Below are 16,873 nucleotides of genomic sequence, written 5' to 3'. Positions count from 1 at the left end.
CAAGCATGCAGTTACCTGCTACTATCACTGCACAAAACAGAGCAGAAAACATCAGTTGATCAAACACAAGACATAACAGAAGTTTACAACATAGGGCTGCCGAACCTGCTTCCTCCCACCACAGTTGATGCCATTTCCTAGCCTGGCTTGATGTGAGCACTGAATAGCTGCTTTGTCTAATTACAGCTCACTACCATTCAACTTAAACTACTCTCTTTAAAGTAAGAGTGAGGGCAGCTCACTCTTTCAGTGTTCATAGCAGCTCGACAGACGACAGACAACAAACATCTTGACAAACCAACCAGTATTTGATTTGGCTAATGATTTATGTGCTTGTTGTATCATGGCCAAAATACTTTAACAGCAATAATCCCTGTTTCATCTTGATCTTGCTTTTATTTCCATTTGAACTCAGATCTTGAAACAATCATCTGAAGTGATATCAGATACTGGCTTCTGTTTCTCTTGAAAGCAAGTTAAAACAACAATGATAAACTAAGGCAGGAGATGTGAGTTGTGACAGTAGATTTTTGATTCAACATATGTCAACCTTATATTGCTTGAGACCTCTGTGACAGACAAATATTTATAGTTTTTTGATAGTTTGGATTCTTGGCTTGATTTAGCAGATCAGCTGTGAACCTTGACTTTGAAATCACATAAATGTCATGGTACCCGAACGAATCCTCGCATGACATTTCTTCGTAGCACAATTTTTCGTCCGCATTTCTTCGTCTACAAATCTTCGTCGGTGCATTTATTTGTCCCTCAATGCTTACTCTTGCATATATTTGCGTTGAAGAAGAAATGCGAGCCGATTTTCATATACCCTGGTGCGAGACAAAGTAATGCGATAGGTACGAATAAATGCCCTGACGAAGATTTGCAGACGAAGAATTGCGATACGAAGAAATGCCATAAGAATTGTCCTGGAATCCTTTATTGGCCATCATATATTGACCTTGATAAGATAAACGCATCATTCGCGCAATATTTGTCGCACTTTGATACCAAACTATTGCTTCCAAATACCGACGTAAAGAAAACCTTTATGTGACGTCATAGAAACAGCGGATTTCCCAAAAAGTAAACAAAAATAAAAGTCTTATATCTCGAAAACGGGTGAATATTTTCCGGTAAAATTTGGTAGATGTTCATTTTCGCTCTTTGTGATTCACGCTACATCACTTTTATGCCAATTCATTAACTTTTTTGAAGGTGGGAGGGTCCCTTTAAGGGAAGGCACTATCATTTTGGAGGCGCTGCAGATATGCTAAGGGACGACAGCATCATTTTGAGGCGCGCCACCAACTTTTTTAGGGCACTTAAACCACTTTGACGGGCATCACCGACACTGTGAGAAGCGCAATTATCTCTTTGAGCGTTGGGGGTGGCACCATTACATTGAAGGGCGCCATGTGCGCAGTGATGTGGGGCAAAATGACAATGAGGAGCGCATCCGATACTTAGAAGAGACGCCAACATTACTCGGGGGGGGGGGGGGCAACATCACTTTTATTTTGAGGACGCCACCCCATTGTAAGGGGCGGCACTGTAACTTTAAGGACCGCCGCGGATACTTTAAGGGGCGGCTCCATCATATGGAGGGGCGCTACAGATCGTTAATGGGCGGAAATAGGTATGATATTTAGGGACTCCGATACTTCGAAGGGCGCCACCGTTTGTTTGAGGGTGACATCATCACTTTGAGGGGCACCACCGATACTGTTCGGGGCGCCACCGACACTATAAGGGGCGCCACCGACACTGCCAGGAGCACAGTCATCACTTTGACCGGCGCTTCTAGGACATTTAAGGGCGCCGTGAGCACATTGGGGGGGGGGGGGGCGGCACCATGACGTTGAGGGGCGTTACGGAAGGTTTGAGGGGCGGCAGCATAACATTGAGGAGCGCCTCCGACATTTCGAGGGACACCAGCATTTCTTTGAGAGGCGGCACCTTGACTTTTGAGGAGACATCACCGACACTGTAAGGGGCGGCACCATCACTTTGAGGGGCGCCACGGATGGTTTGAGAAGCGGCACCATTATGTATATGGAGGGACGCTACAGAAAGTTAGAGGGCGGCAGCATTGTGTTGATGAGTTCCTCCAAAACTTTGAAGGGCGCCACTGACACTGTAAGGGGCGGCACCAGCACTTTTAGGGGCGGCAGCATCATTTTGAAGGCCGCCACCGACTCGTTGACAGGAGACACCATCACATTTAGGGGCGTCACTGGCACTTTGAGGGAGGCACCATCACATTGAGGGGCGCCACCGATGCTGAAAGGGGCGGCATCATCTTCTTGAGGGGCGGCATCATCTGCTTGAGGGGCAGCTCCATCACAATGAGGGGCTATGTGGATACCTAGAGGGGCGGGCCGGCACCATTATATTGGTGGGTTCCTCTGACACTCCGAAGAGTGTCACTGACACTATGAGGGGCGGCACTAACACTTTAAGGGGCGGCAGCATCATTTTGAGGGGCGCCACCGACTCGTTGGCGGGCAGCACCATCACATTCAGGGGCGGCATCATCTTCTTGAGGGGCGGCATCGTCTGCTTGAGGGGCGGCTCCATTACAATGAGGGGCTATGTGGATACCTAGAGGGGCGGCACCATTATATTGGTGGGTTCCTCCGACACTTCGGAGGGTGTCACTGACACTATAAGGGGCGGCACCAACACTTTAAGGGGCGGCAGCATCATTTTGAGGGGCGCCACCGACTCGTTGGCGGGCAGCACCATCACATTCAGGGGCTCCACCGGCACTTTGAGGGCGGCACCATCACATTGAGGGGCGCCACCGATGCTGAAAGGGGCGGCATCATCTTCTTGAGGGGCGGTATCATCACATTGCGGGGCTCCACAGATGCTTAGAAGGGCGGCACCATTAGGTACATTGAGTGGGGCTACTAACAGATTTAGGGGCGGCACTGTCACATTGAGTTGCGGGATCATCACTTTCTATAGACGGCTGCTTCACTTTAAGAGGCGGCATTATCATTTCGGAGGGCAGCAGCCTCACTATGAATGACGGCACCTAGCCTGCATGTGCGTGCTGCATCCTAGAGGGGGCGGCAACTGGGTCGGCAAACGGCTGTCACTGGGTCGGCATTCTCCGTGACTGGGTCGGCAATTGCCGACCCAGTTAACATGTTAAAATACGCCCTGTGGGAGGGTCCCTTTAAGTATATAATAACATTGGACTGAAATTTCACTTATTCATTGAAATATATTGACATTTCGGAATAAAGTACACCAAAAGTAAACATCTTCGTGAGCAGTTGGTTTGTGCAAGCTATGCCAAAACCTGTACCCGTCGACCAGACGACTGGACTGAACGATCAGGAATGTGTTAACTGTTTTATGTCTGTTTATATTTATACTGTGTGTGCCCAGGTGGTGGTTGACCTATCTGCAGATGCAAATACTTCGGTCGTTTTTTAAATCAACTGGCGGCTGTGATTCTACTGTGCTTGAACGGTCGTTGTTTCAGCGCACGACATAGCTGTTGCTGAGTCAAACCGTTTATGTTTGCCCTGAAGGAAGTAAATTTGTATGACTGAAATGGGTATACCTGCAGGGATAAATTAGCCCATAGGCCATAGCTATATGAACGTATTTTTGCTCCAATAAAAAGTGGCATTATTTTCAAAATAACTTGAATAATTTGCGCAAATCCGCCTGCGCGCACGAGCTGTCACAATTCACCCCACAAACATGTCGATCTGGTGACGTCTGTCGTCGCCATATTCCGCCGGCGAGCTCGACTCAGTCACCCGTCGGCTGCACGAGTCTGTCCCCAGCTGACTGTAGGAGCTGGTGGCTGCAGCGGTAGCCCCAGCGACAGTTAGACGTCCCGTGGGGGTCTGCTTGAGGCGGTGGGGTGTGGGTATACGGTGATGCTGCAACTGGCAGCGTTGGCGGCGATTGTCGCCGCTGCTGCTGCCTCTGGAGGTCTCCAATCAGCCGCCACCAGTCTTCCGCTGCCTCGCCCGTCGCTGTCCTCTAAGCCGGTTGCGGGACGGCGTGGTCTTTCCAACGATCCAGTCTGCTTCCAGCCTCCGCTACCCTGGATGTCAACATTTCAGTGCTGTGAGTGGTCAATGGTCAGGTCAACTCATCCCTCCGTAAGCTGTCGATTTCGTCGCCGACAATTCCATTCGCACTAGTGACACCGTCCATCGGTGCCATGTTTTGTTTAGGATATCATACAATAGCCAATCAATCTGATCGATGTTATGTAAGTCATTTGATGTCAGCTGCGCAACATTGCATAACGTTTGGCTGTTGGCTTGGCCATTGCCCATTACGTAACGAATGTGATTTTTGCCCCTGTAGGCTGTTAGAGAACACACCAGTTATCACCTTGTTATCCCATATTGGTCTGAAACTTTTGAATGCTTTTGTCCTCAGTTCGGATTTCGGAATGCTCTCATACACTCGCATAGGGCTTCATGTGATACCTATAGTTTTGCAAGAAAATAGAAAGTCATAAACAACGAACTGCAAGAAATGCTTATTGCTAATTGTGTATACGGCTGCGTGAGAAAACTATAAAAAAAAACTTTAAAGTTGATCGATCATCGAAGCCTTGTCAAAGTTAGTTCGATCAAAGCAAATTTGATAATAATAGTGTCGTGCCAAAACTTACGCATCAATTCAGCTGACGTGCCAAGCCATGGCTGATGCTACACTCGCAACCTACACTGGCCTACCTGCACTTGCAAAGTCGTGCCAATTAGTTTACGACCAAGCTCAGACTTTTGCAGATGTTTTAAATATTGCCGCTAGATGGCACTAGCGGTAGGCGCCTGAAGGTAGACTGTACCGCATGGCATGAAAATCGCTATAACGCATTCCGATCAGAGGCCTGTTTCACTAAAAACTTGTATTTACAAGTGTTTGTAGTTTACAATTCATAAGTATTTTTACCAACTACGTAAAAACCGATTTCACTAAGCTTCATCGCCAGTGGCACCTCCGATAAGAAAATGTTTGCAAATAAACTTGTAAACAGTAAAATTGTTTTTAATCAAGAACTATAGCATGTTAAAGATATTGCTTCTTTGTATCAAATATTGTCTAGTATTCATGTCAAAAGCTGCCTAATTAAATTATAAATAATGATGCTGTTGGAAAAAGATATAAATGATAGTTCACATTGTCCTATTATTGAAAGAAAATAACACGCAAAATATTTGACAGCAGAAGACTGTTGAATGCAATTATGGCGCGCGAATGACAAAACATGACACTATTTTAATACCGATTATTTTGCTTCTTAGGGTGTGTGCTAAGTAAAAATTGAGCATGAAACGACTCAACAAAGGCATAGTTGTTCTAAATATATGACTGTTTTGCATTATTGCACAAAAAGTATCAAAATTCCGAACGTCAGGACCACTGGAATTTCAGGTTTGTAATTACGATGTTTTCTTTCAAGTTTCTGGTCTTCGTGAAACAGAAAGTTTGCGATTCCCATGTTTTCTAGCAAACTTTTTCTTGTAAAAAAGTTTGCAAATTTTAAACTCAAAATTCATGTTCAAAGGTTTCGTGAAATCCAAATCTCAAATGTTGGTAATTATTTCTTGTAAACTCAAGTTTTTTCTTTGTAAATACAAGTTTTATTTGTTAGTGAAACAGGCCTCTGATGGACGTTGTAACTTGTAAGTAACGCTGGGCAGTGAGTTAAGGGGCATTATATGTCATTTATTTATTTCATCAGCATCACACCACGGTTCAATCATGGTCGTGTGTCATTGCATGGCGGTATGTGCGCCGCAACTGGTGAAATCTGGAGTCGGCACGCGATTTTTGCAATCGTTTTCTCCCTGCGGCAAAGCTGTGCCGTTCCGTTGTCGGCATTTGAGTGACGTCGCGTGACATGATGACATGTTTGGTGTTGCACCACCACTCCACCCTTTCGATGCAAACGCAATAGCAAAGATTCACATGGCACTGTTTATTTTGCTGACAATTTTCGATTAACTAAGGAAAATTATTTTTCTCGGCCCATTCGCAACTATAATAGATCATCAGTCTTATAAAATGCTATAACGTTATGTTGTTATGTATGTTAAATTGTTAATGTTATAAAATGTTATAATAGATCCTAGTAGCATTTGCTCAATTTTTGCTGTAACCGCACATTCCGTGTGAGCCATAAATCAGCCTTATGAAATGATATGTGTACACAATTACATGAATCCAAAAAGTATTTTAATTCCACGTTTAACCTTGATGTCCAACACTGATGCCTACCGATGTGAACGTTATGGAATTATGCAAACAGCAAACTACGTACATCGTTCAGGACGTAAGACGTAAGACTTAATAATAAAAAGCATAGTTAAAAGGCATGCCACATAGAACATCGTCGCTAGAACTATCGTTTCTCTGTTTGGAAGTTCATGTTTATTTTGGAAGCGCACGTGTTTGCCGTTTAAAAATAAAGTGATGTAAAGAAAAAGCAAGGTCCTAAAACTAAAAGAAAAAGTTCATGACGTTTTATAATTTATATGGTACAGAGCCTTGGAAGGTACTTTATTCCAACTTTATTCAAGTGAAAGCGGCATCAGTTTTAAGCTCTTTACCAGCTAATTAGGTTCAATTGCGAAGAGCAGAAGTGATTTTATTTAGTCTTTCATTTGTGTTTGCTTAAATTTCAGGATTCTTATTTAATAAGATTCTTTGCACAATCCGAATCTGGACGTATCAGGAGATATTGATCATTAGGTATTGCTTTTCATTATTGTATTTAGGTATGCATCTACCACATCGTGATCACTGATAGCGATTGGGAAACGTTAAACGGCAGCACAGAGGGTACCCCATCAAAGCCCTTGGCACAACGGCTGCAGTCCGGTTCGCCTCCCCAGTTTATATTGACGTTTGTTGAAAGGTCACAGTGCCACCGGAAATACCAGCCGAAGCCCAGACGAGTCCCCTGGCTTGGCGAATATGGCAGCCTCTTTGGCGTATTCGAGCACTCGGACGTCCCGCATTAGCATATTGTAGATACTTTCGTTCCTTCATGAAAAACATTTTTACTGAAGATGAATGAATCAGCAAATCTTTTAACAACAGCTCATACTGCCTTATTTCGCCCACAAACTGTACGTTTTCTGCGGTGTTTATGAGCGCTGGCCACCGGGTCCTTGGCGCTGGCTGCTGTCGCTGCTGCCGTGGGCGGGGCCAGTGCCGTCTAGCGTCTGCTAGTCGCCCGGCGCCCGCTCGCTCGCGCCAGTCCGCTTTGAAGGGCCGAGGCGGTCGAGTGGTGTCGCGGCGAGCGACCGGCGCAGCGCGCCAGCTGTGTCAGAGCGAGAGGCGGTGCTGTATGCAGCCTGAGCCTCCGGCCGAGTGCGCGCAACATGCCTTCCATCACCATGACGCCAGCTGGGAAAAGTCAGACTCGCAGTCCAACCTCGCCGGATAAAGTTCCAGGTAAACATTCTACTTCATTCGAATATGTTTTATGTGATCGTTACAATTGAACGGTTTCTGTGTGCATCATCCAAACATATAACTATGCTCGTTGAAGCTACAGTATTCCCGAAATGTGTTTACTAAATACATTGTATACTGATGTGTTATGCTAATAAAGCTCACGAAATTTCACTAAAATTATCAAAGTAAACAAATCATTGCTCGTTCATTGATTCATTCTCATGTTTGTTTCGTTTTTTAATTAATTCACTCATTCATTCGTATAGAACTTCAAATGACATCGTTAGTGAATGCGCCTGTGTAAGCCCAACTATTCACACCACAGTGATTAAACTGATCAGTCCCGATGGGACCCATTCATTTGGTCAACACATGAAAGTTCGGGTTTATGGTGTACGCTGAGAGGCATTTCATTCATTCAGCTGTAATACTGAACATAATTCTGACGAGTTGGTTAATTATTATATAACAATATGGTCACTGACTACCAAATGTAACACCCCGAATCAGAATCATCATTACATTCGTCCTCAATACCATTCATCAGTTACCCTCGTTGTTTTCTGCACAGTCATCATCATTGGGTCGAGCACTCTGTGGACCCGACCTATGTCTGCCTGTTACGTCCGGTCAAAGGTTGTATCTGTCCACCGACCACCCACGTAGCCTGGGGCGGCCCCGGCGGCACAGATGCGCGACACACGCACTCACCCCGCCGCTGAGACGGTCGGTACACAGTCGACTGACCTTCAGTCCAACCGTTTGTCGGCCGTCTTCGTGTGAGGTAAACATCACAAACTGGGGACGCAGGGCGATAAATACCGGGACGCCCATTCAACGAGTGCACCCGCACCCAGAGGATATAGCTAACTTCGCGGCTAACTTCGTGCTTGCTATTCGGTGAGGAATTTCATCGAAGAGGCGTTGACTTACTCAATGAGCACGAAGCACAGTGTATAGTTTGGTGTCCCGTGCGCGTTTGTTGCACACAATATAGTGCGTTTTAGGGACAGCGATTGATTGTTAGCTACCAGGGCTATCGATAAGAACCAGGATTTGTTGGATTTGTGGGTCGTCCACTTACTATGCCGATCGCAGGTTTTGAAGTCCGCTGTTCGACTATTGATTATTGCGTGGCCAATAATTGAGCACTGGATCGTGTTCAATGAATTGGCTATCAGGCTTACTTTGGGCGCTGTTTTCGAAAGGCGCGTGAATGATTAAACCTCAGTTAGTGGATAGGAGAGTATTTTTGGCACCTCTGATTTAGGTACCCTCAATAAATATTAAATACAAAACGGAACGGTTGCAACTGTTTGGTCACTAAACGCACTTGACGACCTTCCGATATTTATAGCTTACAGCCGAAGTTGTTCTACCTGTTTTCTGCTTACTTACAAAAACATTGCCTCACACCTGCTCAGATATTATTGCCAGCTGGTGCAGAACGTCAGTCGCCCACACTGGGGTGCACACTGCAGTGCGGCAGTGCAGAGTTGAGGGAAAGAATGTCCAATTGAGTGAGTGGCGCTCTCTATTGAGGCTGTCGCTATAACCGCAGGGATATAACTTTGCCCCATTGGAATACGAAAAAAGGAAACATGATAAACGTGCGCTTTGGAGACCATGTGCAGAGACGAAACATACCTAAGATAGGCTAAAATTTCCTTGATATGTATGCAAGCTATGGGGACCTCTTACCTATATATGTAGACTAAAGATACTGGATACCAGTAACAGTGTCACCGGACACCGTTCACTTTGAATTACTCGATTGGCTGACTTGTTACTGTCACTAGGCGACCATCCTTGAATTTTACGCATAACTTGATTTTCCTAATCCCTTCCCGTCAGAGCACTAGGCGCGTTGCCAAGGAAACCTGTCAGTGATAGTGACCGTTACCAACCCAAAAGTAGGTCACGTACCAAATGCACCCCTAAAACGGCACATTTTCCCCCGCACCTCACGGTCTGCGGCTCATTCCAGTCTGCCGGCCATAGATTTTTATCTCGCCGCCTCGCCGGCTGCTGCACGGATGAAATGAATGGCCTCTGGCCATTGCGCCGGACTCTAGCACCGCGCACCGCTGTGTCATCATACATCGCGGTTTAGCGGCGGGCAGTCGCCCTCCCAAGGCTGGCGCCGAGCGTCGAGTGGGACGGGCGAGGAGGGGGAGTTATCTCCGCTCCCATGGGCCCCCGCGCGGCGCTGGCAGATAGCCGTTTCCGGTGCGTCCTCGGTCCAGACAGCGGGCACACACGCAGTGTCGATAGCGGGCCGCTGCCGCCGCCAGGGGCCGTCCCCCTCCCCCTCCCCCCGGGCGTGGCGGGCGAACTCAGTGACCGGCGCCGGCGCGTGCGCCGCTCTGACGTCACGACTCGTACGCCGGCGGCGGCGGCGGGGACGGGGGCGACGGGAGTCGACTGCCGCGCGTAGGGAGGTGTGCCTGCCGCTCCGTGAGCGCTCGTGACGCGGTGCTACCGCGGCCGCCAACATGCGCTCCCAGTCCTGTGTGCCGCTTGGGTGCGATTTGCGAAAAGTGGCGCCCATCAAGCCAAAAGGTACGGAGAGAGTTGTCTAAGTATCCTATTGTTCTGATTTATCAATAGGAAAAAATAATGGTAGTCCAGTCCTTAAAAGCTGTTAACTTGCATTGTATTTTCGGCGTTTGTTTTGCGCTCAGGTGCCCAGGGAAGGTGTTAATCTATTTACGTTATTATCGGATTATATCGAGCTTTAAGCATGCATTTTACCTTTTTTATTATGTCTCATCGATGGTTACGTGCATGGTTCAGAAAATCGATTTAATTGAAGTGCCGAGTCCCAAGCTACCACACATGCAGGCATGTTTACTTGGGGCAAAAGGGTCGTGCGGCACAGCATAACTGCAGGCGCTTTTCTAGTGCCATCTAGGGACAATAATGGAAACTTCTTATCATTGCGGCACAGTATAACTTCAGGCGTTTAGTCCTGCCATCTAGGGGCCACAAGTGAAGCTTCTTGTCATTGCGGCACAGTATAACTTCAGGCGTTCTAGGCCTGCCATCTATGGGCTACAAGTGAAGGTTTTGATCATTGCGGTGCAGCATGACCTCAGGCGTTTTAGTACTGCCATCTAGGGGTCAACTCACAAGTAAAGCGACTGATCATTGCGGCACAGCATAACTGCAGGCGTTTTACTTCTGCCATCAGGGGACAAGCAATGTATTTTACAGAAATAGTTCGATATCATTTTTTTCTGCTCTTCAAAATGTAAACGTTAGCCTTAAATTTAAACTTGTAAGGGAACCACTGCACTCCAACAGGTTTTTGCCCACGACGTATGTTCTGCCCCCGTATCTGACATATTTTTTGCTCGGCTCAACGCCGGCATGCGAAGGCCGCTGTTTTTGCCTCATCGTGTCCGGGCTAGGGCGGTGTGGAGCCGCCTCCAGCCGACACGCGAAGGCGACTCTCTGACATCATCTTCTCTCCTTCCCCAGATGGAGTCGCCCGCCAGCCACCGTTCCAGCAGACGTATACCGTGGGCAAGGTGTTGGGCAAGGGCGGCTTCGGCACCGTGTACGCGGGCGTGCGCAACCGCGACCGGCTACCGGTGGCTGTCAAACATGTGCTCAAACGCAGCGTGGCCAGCTGGGGACTGGTGAGTAGAAATAGTGTCAGCTGCGGGGGACTAGAGAGTACCGCTAGTTTTGACGGGAAGAGAGGGTATTGTAACTGTTGTCAGCTTAGGGGTAGGACAACTGTTAGCAGCCGTTGCTGGGGAAACTGCTACAGTCGCCAGCTGTGAGTGGAGAGAAACGCCCGTCGGCAGTTGGACAGATACAGACGTCAGGCAACTGATGTGACATTTCTATTCTTAGTGGCGAGTAGCAGCGGGATGGATGAGGATCACCCTCTGTTAGAAAGTATCATTTTCCCGATCTCAGGGCTCGGGTGATCTACTGATAATGCCTATCCACTCGTGCGTGGAGCTTGGTGACCTTTCCTTCACTGATGACCCGCACGTGCACTGCTCTCGCTCGCCGAACTCGACTAATGAGGATCCTCTTTCTTTCAGCTCAACTTCCAGCGCGTACCTCTCGAGGTGATCTTGTTAAAGGATGTACAGCACATCCCTGGCGTGGTCAAGTGTCTCGACTGGTACGAGCGTCAGGACAGCTTCATCCTGGTGCTGGAGCGCCCCGACAACTGTATCGACCTGTTCGACTACATCTCGGAGCGGGGTGCCCTGGAGGAGCGCGTAGCACGCAGCTTCTTCAAGCAAGTGGTGCGCACAGTGGCTGACTGCCACTCTGCCGGCGTGGTGCATCGCGACATCAAGGACGAGAACATCCTGGTCGACCAGCGCACTGGAGAACTCAAGCTCATCGACTTTGGCTCCGGTGCGATACTGAAGGACGGACTCTATACCGACTTTGACGGTGAGTTTGCACTCGGAAATGAGCGAGTTTGCTCTCTAGTAAACTCATGCATCGTATGGTTGTTTTGAAGTCGGTTAATTGTGACCATATGGCTGTGCTGATGATATGGAAGGGTGTGCCACTGTTGTCGGGGCGGGGATATTGAGGTCGCCAGCCGCCCGCTATGTCAGTCTGGCGGTCGGAGGAATGTCTGCCGTCGGTAACGGTCCCTTCCGGCGCCCGTCGACGGCTCTAAATCGGGCGGTGGGCGCGGCTCCGGCGGCGTTTCGGACCGCCGCCGCCGCCGCCGCCGCCGTCTGCCGTCCGGCCGGCGGGCTATAGATAGCGGCGCCGCCCGCCGCTCTGCCCGCTCCGCACTCTCCCCGGCCGCCGGTGGCCGCTCGATACTCGTACTACGCAGTAGACGGCGGCGGCGGCGACGGCGGCCCCCGCCTGACGACGCCCACCCAGCAACGCACTGGCGCGGCCGTTACTAGGTGCGCTGGCGGCGACGACTGCCGGCCGGTTTGACGGGTGACTGACGAACCTCTTTCTCTCTGCCGCAGGTACGCGGGTGTATTCGCCGCCCGAGTGGGTCCAGAACAGCAGCTACTACGGCCTGCCGGCCACCACCTGGTCACTGGGCATCCTGCTCTACGACATGGTGTGCGGCAACATACCGTTCGAGGAGGACCACCAGATCATCCGTGCCCAGCCGTCGTTCCGCGGCAGCCAGTCTGCGGAGGTGCGCGATCTGATCCGGCGCTGCCTGGCCATCCGGCCTGAAGAGCGTCTCACCCTGGAGCAGGTGATGGTGCATCCGTGGATGGAGGCGCAGCTGCCCAGTTCGCCTCCCACCGACATTCCCTCGCGCCGCCAGTCGGACTCGCTCTCATACTCCGACCAGAGCACCGCCAGTCAGGAGAGTGTTTGACGACCGGTTGCCGGTAGCTCGTGAAGGCCTAGCTCAGTCACGGCCGGGCGCCTGGCGCTCGGTCGCCGCGCGCGAGCCGTCGCTCTCATTGTACATACCATCAGTAGGAGCGCGGCCGCGCGCGGGCTCGTTTTATTATGTTCCTAGTACTTGGCGCGTGGCGCATTCGGACTGTGCGTCACACCCAGCTGCTCATGAGCGTCTCGAGGAGTGCGGGAGAGGGAGCATCTGTGGATGATGGCGAGTCTGTGTATATTTATTATTATATATTATTGTGGGTGAGTGTGTCGCTGGCGAGGTGTATAGTGTGCGCGCTTGGTGTGGTGCAGAGTGCCGTCTCCTTGTGTACATATCACGCGGTCAGGGACCGGGCTGGGCGCCGCAGCCCGGTCCTACACGTCTCGCGGCCGATTCCTAGACCAGTGCCATGACGTGCTGCAGGAAACGGCGCCGCTACCGCCGCTGGCCGCCCGCGTGGGCGCCGCCGGCCTCCACTTAGCAAGCCAAAGAGTTCCAAAGTCAGCGTACCGGCGGAACCTGGCGGCTGCAGTGGGCGGTAGCTCTAGTCGAGTTCGCTACTCAACCCACAGAACCCACAGTCCGGCGGGACCTCCCTTTCCACTGTCAGTGTTGCCTTGTCTCTTCACACGTTTTAGCTCGGAACCGCGACGAAGTCGCCTCGCAATTTCTCTCAAAGGGCATCCGCCGTCGGCGAGAAGCCCTGTCAGCGGTGTGCGGCCGGGGCGCCGCCACCCAGCATGTGTAGCGGCGCGCGGCAGGAAGCGCCGCCGCCTAGATCATTCAGTGTGTGCATGTGTGTGTGTAAATGTGCGTGTGCATATGTACGTACCCAACAGCCAACTGAATCACATATTTTTATATGATAAAATGACGATAAATGAAATGCCAGGGTATCAGCTTGTTTTTGATTGTGAGGAGTGAGAGACGAGAGGGGAAAGAGGAGAGAGGAAAGGAGACTGACGAAGGAGCGACATGAGAAGTTGGGCGATACATAAATATACATTTATCTCACGCTAGAAACGTATCGTTGAACATATAGAAACACGCATGCTGACGCCACTAGCGAAGCCAACATACCGATACCTAACGTGCGTTTGTCGATTACGCTTCAGGTGAAATTACTTGATGTCACACATACATACACGGGGAGATCCAGGTATGTTTGCGACAACTGGCGTCATAATTCGCGGGGGAAACTAGACATGCTGGGAGAAACTGAAAAAGGAAGACAACGAGACCATTGGACACTTCCAGTTACTGGTTTATGGGCCCGTAGACGTCAAACCTCGCCCTGCTGTCCAACGGTCGTAGGTCAGAGAAATTGGCCAACGATTGGAATCCGGGCCGGCAGCTGTGGGCTGACGTCCACAGCGACTGCGCAGATCGGTCTGCACTGCGCAATACGTGCAACATTGGGCTGGTCGGGGCAGACAGATCGGGTTACTTCATGGACAACAAGCCAGCGCCACAGACATGCGATCAACAGGTGGGCATGCTTTTACACGTCCCTCCAACCGGGACGGTTTTTACATCAGGATAAATGAACATCAAGGATGCCCGTATACGCGCGAGTGTCTGAACACCTGGTAATCGGGCCGCACCTTTGCCACACCCAAACAGCTGGCCCACGATGAAGCAACACCTGAAACGACATCGAATACCTGAGCCTCAATCGGCAGCACGCGAAGCCAACATTTATTGTAAATTGATGCATAAAAACTTTTCAATTTGGTGTTAGAAGCATTCGGTCAGATGAAATAGCTTTTTTAACATTTTTTAAATACATCAATAATAAACATAGCATGGATTTTGTTACCGGTGCAGTCGTCCTTACCAAGGCCATCCTTACGTCAGACTCTTGCATCAGTACATCCGTTATGCCTAATAATGTAGTTTACGAGTGCTACGCTGCTGGTATGTTCATATCGACACACTTTACCATAAGCAGTAATATGGTATAAGTTATCTAGCAAATATCATGAGTCAAAACGGCACACCTACTATCGGTGCAAACGTATGCGTCAGTCCGTGACTTCTACGAGTAATGATTAGGTGTCAACATGATAGTGTCGCATTTTGAAGCCTCTCGAGTTGTTCAGATAATTTGCAAAGCCCATGCTAATATAGTAGGTATTTTGCTCTTTAGCGTCTGTGGGCTACTTCAGAGCTTCGTTCTTTGCAAAATAAGCAAAGAGCGGCGCCGGCTACCGGCGTGTTCGTTCCTCCAGTGAAGGTGAAAGTGGGTCTGTAAAATGGACGTTGCTCGATCTCAATATATGTATTTACAATAAATAAATAATAACGCCAGGTCGCCGTGAAGCCAAGACTTCAGAGCCCCCCCCCCCCCTGATCCGCCTGAAGGACGCGGTCTTCTTGTGTCTAATCTGTCACCGCGATGCGCAGCAGCGCTGGCAAGGAGCACCTCATGGGAGGCCACTCTCCTTCACCGCTGTCAGGTGTGGGCGGGAGCGGACACGGGCGTGGGCGGGAGCGGACACGGGTGTAGGCGCGGCTGGGACTCTCCGGCGCACACTGCACGAGCCCAGCAGGCGGCACACGCACACTGGGCGGGGCGGCCGCCGTATATGGTGGGCGGGGGCGGCGGCGGCGGGGGCGGGGGCGGCTGCGCGTCCGCCAGTGAGTCAGCACGGGTCGGGGCTGTCCGGGCGGCGCGGGCAGCGCGGGCGAACCGCTGGCGGCCGCCGCTGCAGTGGGCGGCTGACCCACGCCCCTGTCACGGACGGAGCCAGCGGGACCAGTGCCAGCATCGCCGACGTTCGGTTCTGCTCGGTCAGACGGCGGCAGCCAACAGTGCGCAGATTCCGACACCGAACATACGCGGAATGAGTCACTAGCTCGCAGTCAGAGCCCAGAGAATGCCTCACTCGAAACACTGAGGCAAAAGGAAAAACTGATTCACTGCATTTACTGATGCAGTGCAACTGATTTACTGCAACTGATGTACCTACTGCACTTACTATAGACGGATAAAGTGAAGAGTTGACACGTGCAACACAGAGTTGGGAAAGACTTCTACTGCATTGCACGTTTTAGACTATAAATAAGTGTTTACGGATCGTGTGCGTTACAGATTTGACCCGTGTCGAATTTCCTGTCTCGTTTCTTGAGATACACCCACCATTATATACCTATAATGAGAGCATAACAAGTGTCCCGTTTCATCTTTTCCACACCATACACCAATTTTCCGTCCCGTCTCTTCATCATATGATCAGTACTCTTTTATACACCATGTGACCGATTTCCCATCTCTCTCCATACGGACGACTACCCGTCTCCAGATGACCGGAATCCGTTCCCATATCTGCACCATATGACCAGTCTGGTCCCGTGTCTGCCTCCCATATGGCCACTGTCTCGTCTCACCTCTCTACACCATATGACGGCGGTGGGCGGCAGTGGGCGTGAGGGAGAGAGTGGGGGAGGAGAGAGAGGAGAGTCACGCGCCGTCGGGGGAGGCTGCCGACCGACTCTGCTGGCCGACGTAGGAGTATTGATCTTAGCACCGAGGACGCCGCCAGGCGGGGCGACCCCGCCCTGACGAGAGGGAGAGAGGGAGAGAGAGAGAGAGAGAGAGGAGAGAGAGGAGAGAGAGAGAGAGAGAGAGAGAGAGAAGAGGAGAGGAGAGAGGGGGAGAGAAGAGAGAGAGAGGGATGAGGAGAGAGGGAGAGAGAGAGAGAAAGAGAGAGAGAGAGGGGGAGGGAGGGAGGGAGAGAGAGATGGAAAGGGAATCATGATGTGGAGAAAGAGCAATGGAGACGTAGGTAGGAGAAGAAGAGCTTGGAAAAAGAGGAAAGAAAGATAAATTGTGAAATTTTAGGTGCTGTGTTTTGAATCGAATCACCGCAACTATAGACATGCTTTTAAAGGGACCCTCCCACCTTAACATTAGATTTGAGTTGAGATAGCCAAAATGGGGTCCCTGGCTCACAATTACCGGTTTTGGCACTCACAACATCGAGAAATGCCTTAAATCGGAAATATTGAATTTCAAAATTGCAGCATTTTGATTCAGAGGGGCTAATGCATAGGAATACCCCT

General features: G+C 50.0%; 1 protein-coding gene across 3 annotated transcripts; it reads left to right on the top strand.

The window, feature by feature from the left end:
* Window positions 1–5,339: 5,339 nt before the first annotated feature.
* Window positions 5,340–13,704, top strand: LOC122390184 (serine/threonine-protein kinase pim-3-like). Of its 3 annotated transcripts, none has more exons than XM_043382888.1 (4): window positions 5,340–5,421; window positions 10,936–11,096; window positions 11,514–11,877; window positions 12,423–13,704. In XM_043382888.1, exons 1-4 carry the CDS (start codon window positions 5,355–5,357, stop codon window positions 12,788–12,790), a joined length of 960 nt encoding a protein of 319 aa, XP_043238823.1. In that variant the 5' UTR covers window positions 5,340–5,354; the 3' UTR covers window positions 12,791–13,704. The 3 variants fall into 3 exon arrangements, with proteins under 3 accessions (XP_043238823.1, XP_043238822.1, XP_043238824.1); XM_043382887.1 differs by lacking the exon at window positions 5,340–5,421 and adding an exon at window positions 6,506–7,449; XM_043382889.1 differs by lacking the exon at window positions 5,340–5,421 and adding an exon at window positions 9,868–10,014.
* The last annotated feature ends 3,169 nt before the right edge of the window (window positions 13,705–16,873 follow it).

Source organism: Amphibalanus amphitrite, unplaced genomic scaffold (assembly GCF_019059575.1).
Source record: "Amphibalanus amphitrite isolate SeventyFive unplaced genomic scaffold, NRLGWU_Aamphi_draft 000385F_arrow, whole genome shotgun sequence".
NCBI classification, from domain to species: domain Eukaryota; kingdom Metazoa; phylum Arthropoda; class Thecostraca; order Balanomorpha; family Balanidae; genus Amphibalanus; species Amphibalanus amphitrite.
Note: the sequence above shows the minus strand (reverse complement) of the source record. Positions and strands in the feature narration are given on the sequence as shown.

Coding starts and splice junctions, on each gene's coding strand:
- LOC122390184 (XM_043382887.1), top strand. CDS start 7,377: ATGCCTTCCATCACCATGACGCCAGCTGGGAAAAGTCAGACTCGCAGT. Junction 11,097..11,513: donor GCGTGGCCAGCTGGGGACTG/GTGAGTAGAAAT, acceptor TCTTTCTTTCAG/CTCAACTTCCAGCGCGTACC. Junction 11,878..12,422: donor ACTCTATACCGACTTTGACG/GTGAGTTTGCAC, acceptor TCTCTGCCGCAG/GTACGCGGGTGTATTCGCCG.